Source organism: Propithecus coquereli, unplaced genomic scaffold (genome assembly GCF_000956105.1).
Source record: "Propithecus coquereli isolate 6110/MARCELLA unplaced genomic scaffold, Pcoq_1.0 Scaffold67, whole genome shotgun sequence".
NCBI classification, from domain to species: domain Eukaryota; kingdom Metazoa; phylum Chordata; class Mammalia; order Primates; family Indriidae; genus Propithecus; species Propithecus coquereli.
This window is the reverse complement of record NW_012152729.1, coordinates 576587-589168: the sequence shown is the minus strand read 5'-3', so window position 1 is coordinate 589168 and position 12582 is coordinate 576587. Positions and strand designations below refer to the sequence as shown.

At 43.6% G+C, this 12582-nt stretch overlaps 1 protein-coding gene across 1 annotated transcript in view; it reads left to right on the top strand.

Moving 5' to 3' along the window:
- Positions 1–12582, top strand: part of PMFBP1 (polyamine modulated factor 1 binding protein 1) — a 50100-nt gene that overhangs the window by 23223 nt on the left and 14295 nt on the right. The window contains exons 6-14 of the mRNA XM_012660487.1: positions 2555–2725; positions 3748–3858; positions 5958–6084; positions 6173–6330; positions 7733–7973; positions 10030–10219; positions 10373–10526; positions 11121–11282; positions 11545–11682. Coding sequence (XP_012515941.1) covers positions 2555–2725; positions 3748–3858; positions 5958–6084; positions 6173–6330; positions 7733–7973; positions 10030–10219; positions 10373–10526; positions 11121–11282; positions 11545–11682 — 1452 coding nt within the window. The remainder of the gene's footprint in view (positions 1–2554; positions 2726–3747; positions 3859–5957; positions 6085–6172; positions 6331–7732; positions 7974–10029; positions 10220–10372; positions 10527–11120; positions 11283–11544; positions 11683–12582) is intronic.

Sequence of the window (12582 nt, the reverse complement as noted above, 5' to 3'; positions counted from 1 at the left end):
GATATTTTTATTAGCATCTATCCTTTAACGAAGTGAATTGCATTAATAGATTTTCATATATAGAACAATCCTTATGTTCCTGGAATAAACCCTACTTTATCATGATATATTATTATTTTAATAAACTGCTGTACTAAATTTGTTAAAATGTTATTTTATGTTAGGATTATGCTATCCTAACATAATGAGTTGGAAAGCTTTTTGCTTTTTTAAAAAAAATCTCTGAAACTGTTTATATAACATAGAAAATGTCTATTTCTTTAATATTACAAATAAACTCAACTGTTACTCATTACTATGCTCAGCAGTCTCCTTCACCTCTTCTGCATTCTTGGACTTTTCCTTTTGCTGTAATATTTCCTTCTTAATTCTTTCAGAAACAATTGTGGGTACAAAATTTCTCAGTATTTACATTTCTGAAAAAGGTTTATTTTGAATAAACCTTGATTCATCCTCGAATGCTAGTTTGGCTGGATGTATCATACAAACTTTCAAAAGCATCTTCCCTTAGGTCTTTGAAGATATTGCTGCATTTTCTTGTACCACCCAATATTAAAGATGCATTGTTAGATGTCAGTCTGTTTCTCATTTTTCATAGATCACCTATTTTATCTCTTTGAACTTTGAAGGTTTTCAGACTCAGGATGTTTTTAGTTTATTTTTCATTAAGCCTCTCAACACTTAACCAACCCTTTCGATCTGAAGATCTACATTTTTCCTCACTTCAGAGAATTTTTATTTTATTACTTTTAAATTAATTTCTATTTTTCATCCAGTAGTATTAAATATTAAGAAGGTATTGGAACTTGGAATCTTCTTAAAAAGGAATCTTCTTCCTTTTTAACTTTTCCATTATGTTTTCCATTCCTTTGCCCTTTTAAACACAAAATTATCCATATGAACATTATTTATGGTCAATTTTGAATTTCTGACTGACTTTCTTGCAGCTTACTCATGGGTAGCTTTCATGCTAAGTGAACATGACCTATTTCTAACTTTACCCAAAAAATCCCAGTTAGGGAGACAATTTAGAACTCTTTACTTTTTTTTTATTATGCATTAGTTCTCCCCATTATTAGTGCAGACCAATGAGAAGGCAGTAATCTTCATGCATGATTTCAGATGATATAGGGGACAGACATTTAAAGAACAAAAACAAAAGACATAGTTCTAAGAAAACACTGTTTTGACACTGTTGATGAGAGTATCAAGTGGTACAATTTCCTTGAAGGACAAATGTACAATGTCTACCCAAGTTTTAAATATGACCTAGCAGTCCTACTTCTATGAATTTACGCTACACATATACCAGAATAGGTACTCAAAGATTTACATGTAAAAGTATTCATTTCAGCTTCAGTTCAGAAAAAAACGTAGAAACAACCTATATTCCTATCAACAGAAAACTGGATAAACACATTTAAAAGCAATTTAAAAGAACAAGATGGAAGCACTTGTACTAACATAGATAAATCTCTAAGACATCTTGTTGAGTGAAAAAAAAAATCTATTTTTAGGTTTTAAAAAGCCAACATAGGCCGGGCACAGTGGCTCACGCCTGTAATCCTAGCACTCTGGGAGGCCAAGGTGGGTGGATCGCTCAAGCTCGGGAGTTCAAGACCAGCCTGAGCAAGAGCAAGACCCTGTTCTACTAAAAAATAGGAAGAAATGATCTGGACAACTAAAAAAAATATATATATATATATAAAAATTAGCCGGGCATGGTGGTGCATGCCTATAGTCCCAGCTGCTCGGGAGGCTGAGGCAGGAGGATCGCCTGAGCCCAGGAGTTTGAGGTTGCTGTGAGCTAGGCTGATGCCACAGCACTCTAGCCCGGGCAACAGAGCAAGACTCTGTCTCAAAAAAAAAAAAAAAAAAAAAAGCCAACATAATCTATATTGTATAGGTTCATTTATGTTTTGTAAATATAGTATAAAGTTCTAGAAGGATAGGCACAGATTGTCATTTCTGAAGTGAAGAGAGAGTATAAGATTAGAGGTGATAATCAAGGAAAAATTTGGATTCACCTATAATGTTGCAATGTTTTGGAAAGATAATACAGACATGATTACTTGTTTAATTTGAAATTAATTTTACAAGAGGCATAAGATAGATCAACAAGTAACAATATGGAAAATATCTTAAATAAATTGTCGAGTGAAAACACAATGTTTAGAATAGTGTGTAGAAGACTCTCATTTGTGTAAGGAAAAAAGTGGAGCTTATATGCATATACAAAAATATGCATAAAATATCCCTAGAACGATGCCCGAAAAATTGGTAACAGGAGCTGTCAAGGAGAAGGGATCTGAGTCATGGAGAGTTAGGATGGAGGAAAACTTAACTTTTCAGTGTATTCTCTTGTGAACTGTTTGGATTTTTTACCTATGTATGCACTAGTTAATATTTTTTCTCTTGCTAAGAAAACTATAATCCCCATATATGAACATATAGTTTTAGAATACAGGTATAGAGATTTTTCCATGCTCATGGAATTCTGAAGTTAACTCACAAATTATAAACAAAAGCAACCCATTATTTCTAAATATCCCAGGAACCCGAGAACAAGGGTGATCATTCAAAGATGCATATATACACTTCTTCTTGCATGATTCAAGAGCATCAGGAGACCCTGAAACGACTGTCTGAAGTCTGGCAAAAGGTCTCTGAACAGGATGATCTAATCCAGGAACTTCGAAATAAGCTGGCCTGCAGTAATGCTTTGGTAAGTGCCTTCTTCTAGAATGTTTTTCTGAGACACCTACAATAAAGCTATGAGGAAAGAAAGGAGGGAAAATAGTCACCTAAGTTAATCTCTTTCACCAAGATTCCTCAGCTGTCTGATACATGCTTGTCCCACCTTTGTTCATACTCTCCAGGGTATGCATCCCCCCAGCCACATTAAGTTCAAGGTTCTAAAGAGACTTAAAATCTTTCGCGCAACCACCTAAGTGCCCATCAGTAGGGAGGTGGTTGAAGAGATTAAGAGAAATGATTAAAGAGGTAATCCATATCATGGAATAATATGCATCCAGTAAAAAGGACTAAGCAGATGTGTAAGAGCTGTATGGAAGAAGGATTGTGGTGTATTGTTGAGATGAAGTTGCAGAATCCTGTGTGTAATTCGGTCCCACTTTTGTTGTTTAGAATCTCTGATGATAATGTATAAGTACAGACTGTAAATTTTCATTAGTGTCCTCCCACCCCCAGTGGAAGTTAAAGAGGAGAGAATAAGTGAAGAGGAAGTTTTCACTTATTTTCAGCGCTTGGGTTTTATTTAAATTATTTTCACCCAATTCAAAAAGGCATAAAATTGAAACAAAAATTTCATGTTTTTTTAATTTTCTGGACGAAAGTACACACACACTCACTCACTCCATAAGAAACTTCCTTCTTTAATTCTCAAACTTTGAATCCTGTCCTCTGATAGAGTAGGTACATCCCTCCATCAAAGCCTCTGAAGAACCTTCCTCTGCCTTGTAAAGTGGACCACACAGAGGTTCAGGAGAGAGTCCAAAACGTGTCCATTGATGAACGTGAGACAAATCATTCTTTATGCCTTAAAGAACCTTGATATAAGATTAAGAGCATAATTCCTTCTCCCTACCAAGCCCGCAGGAAGTGCATGATGAATTACACAATTCTGCAACAAACTCATGCCGCAAAAAGGAACAGTCTGCAATAATCGTAACAGCAATAAGCACATTACGTTGATCATTCCCCACACTGACCTACGCTCATTTGCAGGTTCTGGAGCGTGAAGAGACTTTGATAAAATTACGAACAGACTTTGCTTCCTATAAAGCCACCCATAGACATCCTCCCAGCTCCTCAGAAGATTGTGAAGACATCAAAAAGGTGGGAAAATTTGCTTATTTGTGCCTGGTGGGATTAGACTGAGCTGGGTATGATTCTGGGTTTTCCTCTTTATTTTTTATTTTTATATTATAGTGTTTATTTTATTTTATATTTGTGTGGCCTTGGTTGGCCCTGCCACAAGGATACTGTGTATATTGTATGCTGAACCCCAAAGACTGAGGCAGCTTAAACTGTGGAATTGCTCCTCTTACCCCACTTACGACAGTGCACACAGACAAGACAGAGCTCCTGTTGGCTTGCTAGATGCAAAAGGACCATCCAGCCTTCGGGCATCAGGCTAGAGTTCAAAAGCAGCAAATTTAGGAAAGATTGTTAATCTAAATTCGTTCCTTTTTTTTTAAATTGTATTTTTAAAATCGAAAGTTCATTCTAATAATGAAAAGCAATTAAACCATGTAAACAAATAGCAAGATTTGATGAATCAATAGTCAGAACTCAGCCAGATGTCCTCCTAGGTGAGGTCCTGTCTTAAATCGTCATGCCTGAACTTGAGGTACATGGCAAAGCCAGCCACGTGAGACCATGCTGCGGGCAGGTGACAGCATGCCTGCACACCCCAAGGTGGGATGCTGAAATGGGGGTGGGGGTAGCAGAAACAACATGAGTAAGCTCCCCAAGGGGTCCCCTAGTGAGGGAGGAGGAGACTTTTCTCTTTCCAGGACTTTCCAATGCTGGAAAGTTGGATGAATGAGGGATCGATATTGAACTTTGTAGTTTCTCCTTGCACATCTGTCAATATTTATTTTAAAGGCCAGTTCCATGTTGTTCACATCCTGACCTACAGCCAAATCTTAGAGCTCCATTTTTTTTTTTTGGAACGATACAGACTTTCCCAGGAAACCAAGTACACCTTCCCCCGCCACTTTTATATTTCCTATCCAAGGCCTTCCTGCTCCCTGGAGCTTCTACTAGGAATGAGAATGATCCACATCAGTTCCTCCCAGCAGTCCTCTCCTCCCCTCAGCTGGCACGGCACAGTGTGGGCCTTTGAGTCCCTGCAGTGCCCACCTGGGTCCTATGGTGACTGCACTGCCTGTCTCCGGCTGCCACCTCCTGGTTTCATGCTGTGGCCCTCCCTCCTGGCAACTCTGAAATCACCCAAATAACTCTTCCTGGCATCCTGATGCCCAGGCAACTAACTGTTCCTCCTCAGCCACATGGTCCTGCCTTCTCTTGGTTAGGAGGGCATTCCCCTCTCCTTCAGGGTAGAAACCAAAGTTCTTGCAAAGGGACTACAGGCCCCACATGATGTGACCACCCACTATCTCCCTCACCTCATTTCCTGCTGTCCCCATTGCTCGCTCTGTTCTAACCACACTGACCTCCTCTGTGTGGTTAACCGCAGGGCCTTGTCCCTGGCCAGTCCCTCTGCCTGCAAAGCTCCTCCCTCAGAAACCTACACCATGGCTCACTCCCTCACCTCCAGCAAGTCCCTGTTCAGAGGCCACCTTCTCAGGGAGGCCAACCCCTCCTCCTACTTAAAATTGCAACACCCTAGGCAACCCCGTTCCCCTTTGCTTTTCAGCTTCTCCCCTAGTGCGTATCAACTCTCAGCGTTTTCTATAAGTCACTACTTCTTATGCAGTTGGTCTCACCCCACTGGAAGGTCAGCTCCATGGGGCAGGGATTCGTGCCTGTGTTCTCTGCTTCACTGTCCCCAGCACCTTAGGACAGTGCCGGGCACACAGTAGATGCTATCACAGGAAGGAAGGAATGGCTTCTTTTGTGCGCATTCTGTGTGAGCGTGAGAAGTCTGCCTTACCGTTTTCTTTACTATTCTTGTGTTTCTTAAAAAATGTTTTAAATCAGGATGTCATTGACAAACTATAAAATTCACCATTGACTTTTACTATATTCGCAAGATTGGGCAATCGTCACCACTAATTCCAGAACATTTTCGTCTCCCCAGAAGAAACCCCGTACCCAAAAGCAGCCACTCCCTGCAGCTCTCCCCCACCTCCAACAACCACTGCTATACCTCCTGTTTCTACCTTCTGCCCTGTTCTGGACAAGGGGCACCGTAGAAAGCATTCTCCCCCCACGTCCCCCTCCTGCCCTGCCCTTCTTCCCTCTGCCAGATCCTGAAGCACTTGCAGGAGCAGAAGGACAGCCAGTGCCTGCACGTGGAGGAGTACCAGAACCTGGTGAAGGACCTGCGCATGGAGCTGGAGGCCGTGTCGGAACAGAAGAAAAACATCATGAAGGGTAACCTGGGGCTGTGGGCTGTGGCCGGGGAGCCAGGAGGAAGCCGCACCCTCCTCTGAGCGAGCCGCATTGTCTCATCCCGCTGCAGACATGATGAAGCTGGAGCTGGACCTGCACGGGCTGCGGGAGGAGACGTCTGCCCACGTGGAGAGGAAGGAGAAGGAGGTCGCCATCCTGCAATGCCGGCTGCAGGAGCAGCAGCTGCAGTTCACCGAGACCCAGAAGCTCTCTTTGAAGAAAGACAAGGTAAAGTGAGGAACCCTCTGGTCGGGAGCTGCCAGCAGGGCAGGTGTGAGGCCGTGCCTGGCACAGACCGGGTCTGCCTGTCTCCACCCACCATGATTGCTTTGGGAGCCTCAGTGCACACACAATGAGACTGTGGGCTCCTAAGGCCGAGACACAATTCTGAGCCCTTCTTTGGTATTTCTCATAGCACATAATAAATGAATCTGATTATGCCAACTCTGTAAGAAAGAGGTTCTTCCCTAGCCCTGCAAGGTAGCAGGAGAGTTTGAAGTGTGCTTACTGACATTGTTCCCTTCCATTTTTTTTTTATGCTCTGTAGTGGAAGGAAATGCCGTAAAATAATATGTAGCCTTATTAAGAATTTCAAGTGAATTTCACTTTTTAAAAATTATGATTATCTTATGAATATGTAAGTCAGACAGCTTAAAAATATTAACAGAACTATGCCCTGGAAGATCTGTAGTTGCCAACATAAATCAAGTTCCTGGAAAAGCCTAGAAATGGAACCAAGAACAGAAAGGTTGTGAAACCAATGCAAGCTTTTGTAGTCCGTACTATTCCAACTCTGAACTTTTATCGGAGCTATTAAAAATAATCCAATTGATTCACTGGCTAGTCATTAAAACCTTCTGTTTGAGATATGGAAGAGATAGATCCGCCAGTCCAAACGGAGGCATGTGGAGAGATGATAAGGAATCTGGATAAATAGCTTCAAGGCATTCCCATATGCTTTCAACAAATATTTCTGAGCACTTAACAATATGCTAAGCACTGTTCTAGATGCCAGACCTATAACAAAACATGCAACATCCCTACAGTCATGGAGCTTGCATTCTAGCGTGGGGAGACAGACAGTAAACAAATAGCAAAATTAATGTGTAAAACTGATACATTCATGTCAGGTACTGATAAATCCCTAAAACAGCTTGGTGGCTATTTTACATAGGGTAGTCAGGGAAGAAGCAACCCAGACAAAGGTCTTGAGGAATACTGCAGACAGAGGGCATTGCAGTGCAAAGGCCCTAAGGCAGGAGTCTGCTTGGATTGTTCCAGGGGATCAGCTGAGGCAGAGAGGGGTGGGGGTGGCCGGAGGTGAGGCCAGACAGGTCACCCAGGCCCAGACCATGGGCATCCCAGGAGGTTGTTCTAAGGACTTTGGCTTTTTTCCAAGTGATATGGAAGCCAGTGGGGGGTTTCAGCAGAGGCATGAGAAGGTTGACTTGTGGAAGCCAGTGGGGGGTTTTAGGAGAGGCATGAGAGGTTGACCCCCTCTCGTGACTGCATGGAGGCCAGCCTGAGGGGAGCAGGGCTGGAGGCAGGAAGTGCAGATGGGAGGCTATTGCAGTGTCCAGGCAGGGGATGCTGGTGGCTTAGACAAGGCCATTCACTTTGCTCTCCTCAGCTGCTCCAAGAGAAAGACGAAATGCTGCACGAGCTAGAGAAGAAACTGACGCAGGTTCAGAACTGCCTCCTGAGAAAGGAGAAGGAGCTGGAGAAGCAGCAACGCATGATGACAGACCTCGAAGTGACCGTCAAGGACGCTAAGCAGGACAAGTCCAAGGTGGAGTGTGGGGCCCTGCGGGCTGAGGTCCAGAAGCTGAAGGAAAGTCTCGAAGAGGCCAAACAGCAGCAGAGGCTGGCTGGTGAGGCCCCGGCAGGCGCTGTTCCCACCACACTCCCCCCTGGAGCTAGAGCAGCCGCCTTCGCTCTCCGCAAGGCCACTTCCCCTGCCCCCTCCAATGTCTCGCTTCTGCATCTCACAGCGGTGACCAGCGCCCTCTTGAACTCCTGCACTCTCCGTAGGTTCACCTCCTCTCTGGAGCTTCCACACATAGCAGGTGCTCAGCCTGAGAAAGTGAACTGCTGAGCCCCGCCACCCACCACTCTCTCAGTCTCACATGGACTCCTGTCCCTTCCTGGCCCCAGGGAGGCAGGGATCTGTTCTTTGCTTCTTTGCTCCGCATTCCTCTCCGCCTCCTCCAAGACCTTTGTCACACAATCCACCTCTCCCTTCCCTGGTTTTCTACTCTCTCTCTCCTTTTGCCTCCAAACGCATTCTCTTCTGCGCAGCTCACACTGTGATTGTGTCCTTGCCCCTCTGTGGAGACTGCTTTCTCAGAGATCACCAGTAACTTCTTGCCTTGGGTGCAAGGGTTCTTTGGAGGGGATGAAAATGTTCTGGAATTAAATATTGGTGATGGTGGTACAACTTTATGAGTATAAAAACCCACTGAACTGTATATTTTTACAGGGGTAAAATTTCTTATATGAATTATTTATCAATTAAAAAGAAAACCCAAAGCTTGGCTTCCTTCCTCACCCTCTTTTAATGCTGCGTTCCCTGACACTGTCAGCCAACCATACCCCAAACCTCATTTCTCAGCTTTGGAGACATGACTGAGTCCCTCATTCTTCCACAGATCTCACCATTGTTTTCTTTTCTCCCTCCTGCTCTGACTTCAGCCGTCAGTCCCCTAAGACTCCACCCTTTCTCCTCGCCCTCTATCCGCATTCTTCGGGGAGCTCTCCTCCTCCTTGTAGCTACATTTCTCTGCAGGTGACTCCAAAGAGCCCCAGAGCTGACAGTGCAGCCGTGGTCAGTCTTGTCTTTAGAGACTAACTCCCCTTGGGCAACCCACCTGCTCTAATTCCACACTTCTAAAACTGAAACTATTCTCTTCCCTACTTCAAAAAAAAATCCTCCTCCTCCTCATTCTTCCAAGGTGAGTTGTTATTTTCATAGAGACACCATCCTTCTTCTGGTATCCCAGGCTAGAAAACTTGGAGAAGGGAATGAGAGGAGAGTAAGGTTTAAAGTAGTAACAAGAGTAGAAACCATAGGATGTGAGAACATATTTGGTGTAAAGGAACCCCAATGAACAATTTATTTGGGGTACTGTCCCCTCATACGCAGTGGAGGCAAGGGCATGGGCTAAAAGGATATTGCTGGAAGTCTTTCTCCATTCTAATGCTTTCCATTTTTCCTAAAACACTTCTTTTCTTTTTGTCAGGTCCCTGCTCAAGAACACACTTATCAAGTCTAAACACTTCTCTCAGGCTTTCAAAGTCCTCTGAAACCCCCTCTAATCCACCCATATACTCAAGTCTCTTGTGCACCATTCCTCCCACTTCCCTTTCCAGTCACATGGGTGGAGGATAGTTCTCTCCTCTGTTCCCTTCACCATGCATTTGCTCTAACAATCCCCCCGCCTGGAACTGCCTTTCTCCTGCTTCTTCTAAGGCCCAGCTCAACTTGTGTTCCTCCACAAGTCCATCTCCAAGTGTTCTAGCCCACACTGATCTCTCTTCCTGAGCTTGCAGTCGGTGTGACTTTAACATGGCACTGTTCTCAATGACAGGTGGGCCGGTTACAGCTCCCTTGTCAGACTCCAAACTTCATGAGGATCAGGATTTGTCTCTAATGACCAGAAGAGTCACACAGTAGATACTGAGCAATTTCCACCAATCTGTTTAATTTTAATCCAGAAAGAGTCCACAGCTGAGGAGTAGATGAAAGATAGATAATTTAATAGAGCTCCTTAAAACTGATAATGAAATGGAGAGAAATAAGGACAGGTAGGGAATTGAAGTAGGTCACAAAATGGACGAACAGACTCCGCAGCCAGTCTGATGTGAGAGTCTGGTCTTTATACATCTTCCCTTCTTACACGGACGTGCCCCATCCCCTGGCTTCCACAGCCCAGCAAGTAGCCCAGTATAAGGACCAGGCCGTGCTGTCAGAGAAGAACCTGGAGGATACCCAGAGGAAACTTCAGCATGGCACTTACCAGGACAAGCAGAAGGCAGACACCATCCAGGAACTGCAGAAAGAAATTCAGAAGCTGCAGAAGGAGTCCTTGATGGCTGAAGAGGAAAAAGCACATTCCAGGTACCCCAAGCTCACCTCCAGAGAGAGGTTCTGTCCCTTGTGAGCCAGCCAGAACCAGGAGTGGGACAGCAAGGACTCCCTGTGGGGCCAGCTCCACAATCCATCGACACAGGCACTGAAGTCCATCTTCCTGTTGCTGTCATTTTGCTTTAGGAAACGGATAGAGGAGCTGTCATCAGAACTCTCAGAGGCCCTGAGGAAGCTTGAACATTCAGACAAGGAAAAGAAGCAGCTTCAGAAGACAGCAGCTGAGCAGGATGTGAAAATAAATGAACTGCTAGATCATATCAAACATATCCAGCACCAGGTAGGAAGGGCAAGTAGGCAGACAGCTCAAGTGTTTGCTCTGCTTAAGATGAAATATATTAAACATATTAGTGGACAATGTCACCACCAGTCCATGCAAACTTGTCCAGAATTTGTGTTAGGATACTAAGCCAGCTACTCTGCACCAGTTTCTGTGACCAATAATAAGCATTTTCAGGGTTAAGCTTAAAAATAATCAAAAGACAATGTTGTTCTTTCTAGGACTCAAAAGCTATTCTTGTCAGTCAATTTAAAGTCTTTGATCTCTGAATTATTTTTTGTGTGCTTTTCTGAGTTTTTTTTAAACTTTATTCAAAGAAGTTTTTACGTGGAAAGATTTGGTGAGTATGTAGGAGAGAAGGCCAATGCTGTGGGAATTAGATCTATAAATAAAATAAATTGGTATATCTAACTGAACAAAGAAAAATATTACAAACATCAGAGGAAATATTTTATTGCATATGCTATATAATTAAGGAATTGTCCTCATGTTTATTTCAGCCATTCCCTGTGTGCAATTGTCTGGATTTTTTTCCCCAAATATAGTGTAGTCTAAGACTGTCTTCCAGCCCAGTCTTTATTTTCTCAGCACAAGGAGCTATCCAATATCAAAACCAAGTTGGAAGAGGAGCTTCAGGAGGCAAAAACGTTACTGGAGGAGAAGCGGGAACAATTGAAAAAGAGCAAAGAACAGGAGAAGTTGCTGGAGGAAGAACTTGAAGCTTTGCGACAGGAAGCAAAAAGGAAAGAAAAGTTGGTGAGGAGGAACATCTAGGAAGAGTCGGGGTTATGAATCCAGGGCCAGATGTGAAGCTAGGTGGGCCTCGAGGGAGGCAGAGGCCTGGGTGCTCAGACCTCAGGAAAGAAGGGAGGGAAGACAGCAAGGGCCAGTGAGAAAGCCCAAGACACCGTGGGGTGGAGCAGGAAGCTGCTGTGGGTGTGGGAAGGAGGAGTGGAGATTTTATAGTAGTCTGAGGTTAACACCTCTTTCCTGGGCTTTGTTCTTTAACGGTGAACAGTCGAAGGAGAATGCAAGAAAGCTGGAGGAAGAAAATGAGAATCTCCGAGCAGAGTTAATGCATTGTTCTACACAACTGGAAACCTCTCTCAGCAAATACAGTGCCACCCAGCAAGTCGTCCAAGAGCTGAATAAAGAGGTAAGTAGAAAGGAACTCCACGAGGGTGAGCAACTTGAATCCTGTGACCCTTGACCTGAAATCTATACCTATCCCTCCTCCGCCACAGAAATGCAGCTAACTGCTCAGCCACCTGTGCATCCTGTGGCATCTGCAGTCCCACTTCGTTCCATAAAGTGGGGTAACCCTTTAGCACCTGGTTGCTAAGCCAAAGAAATGTTTCTTCCGTATGTGGAAGGTTTTATTTTATAGCTGGTGGAGCCTCCAAACTATGTGGGCATTGGCATCAAGTCTTACAATGTTGCCCTGTAGACCAGAGTTAACTGAATTCAATTTTGGGGGCAATTTGCTAGGGAACACTTCCAAAACTTGTCGCAAAGCACACAAAGGGGATGGGAGGGGACACAGTTATGTTTCATTACACAAGTGAAAAGCCAGAAAGCAGTAAATGGCATGTCACACATGCTAGGCACTATGCTTGAATTTAGTCAACATTTATTTATTGCCTACCTAAGCTCTTTACATTCCTGCTACCTGCTTTACTCCCAACAAGACATGTGTCACAGATGAGAGAAAGGCTAAGGACCAAAGTCACTGACCAGTAAGTGAAGAGTTGAAGCAGTGTTTGAACCTGAACCATCAGCTCTAACACCTATTCCCTTGTTCCTTTTCATGAGCAGTGACACTTTCCCCAACTGAATACATTGCCTCTTTCTGGGCAAGAAAAACAATAGCACCTTGGTAGATGGTCTCTTGGGTTACAAAGGAAAGACCAAGCAGCAATTATTCCAGCATAATATCTTTTAAAAATCATAAAATGGTATGACTATTCTAAATGTAAGAATAGCACTGCCCAATAGAACTTTCTGTGATGATGGAAGAGTTGTATGTCTGAGCTGCCAATACTCCAGCCACTAGCTA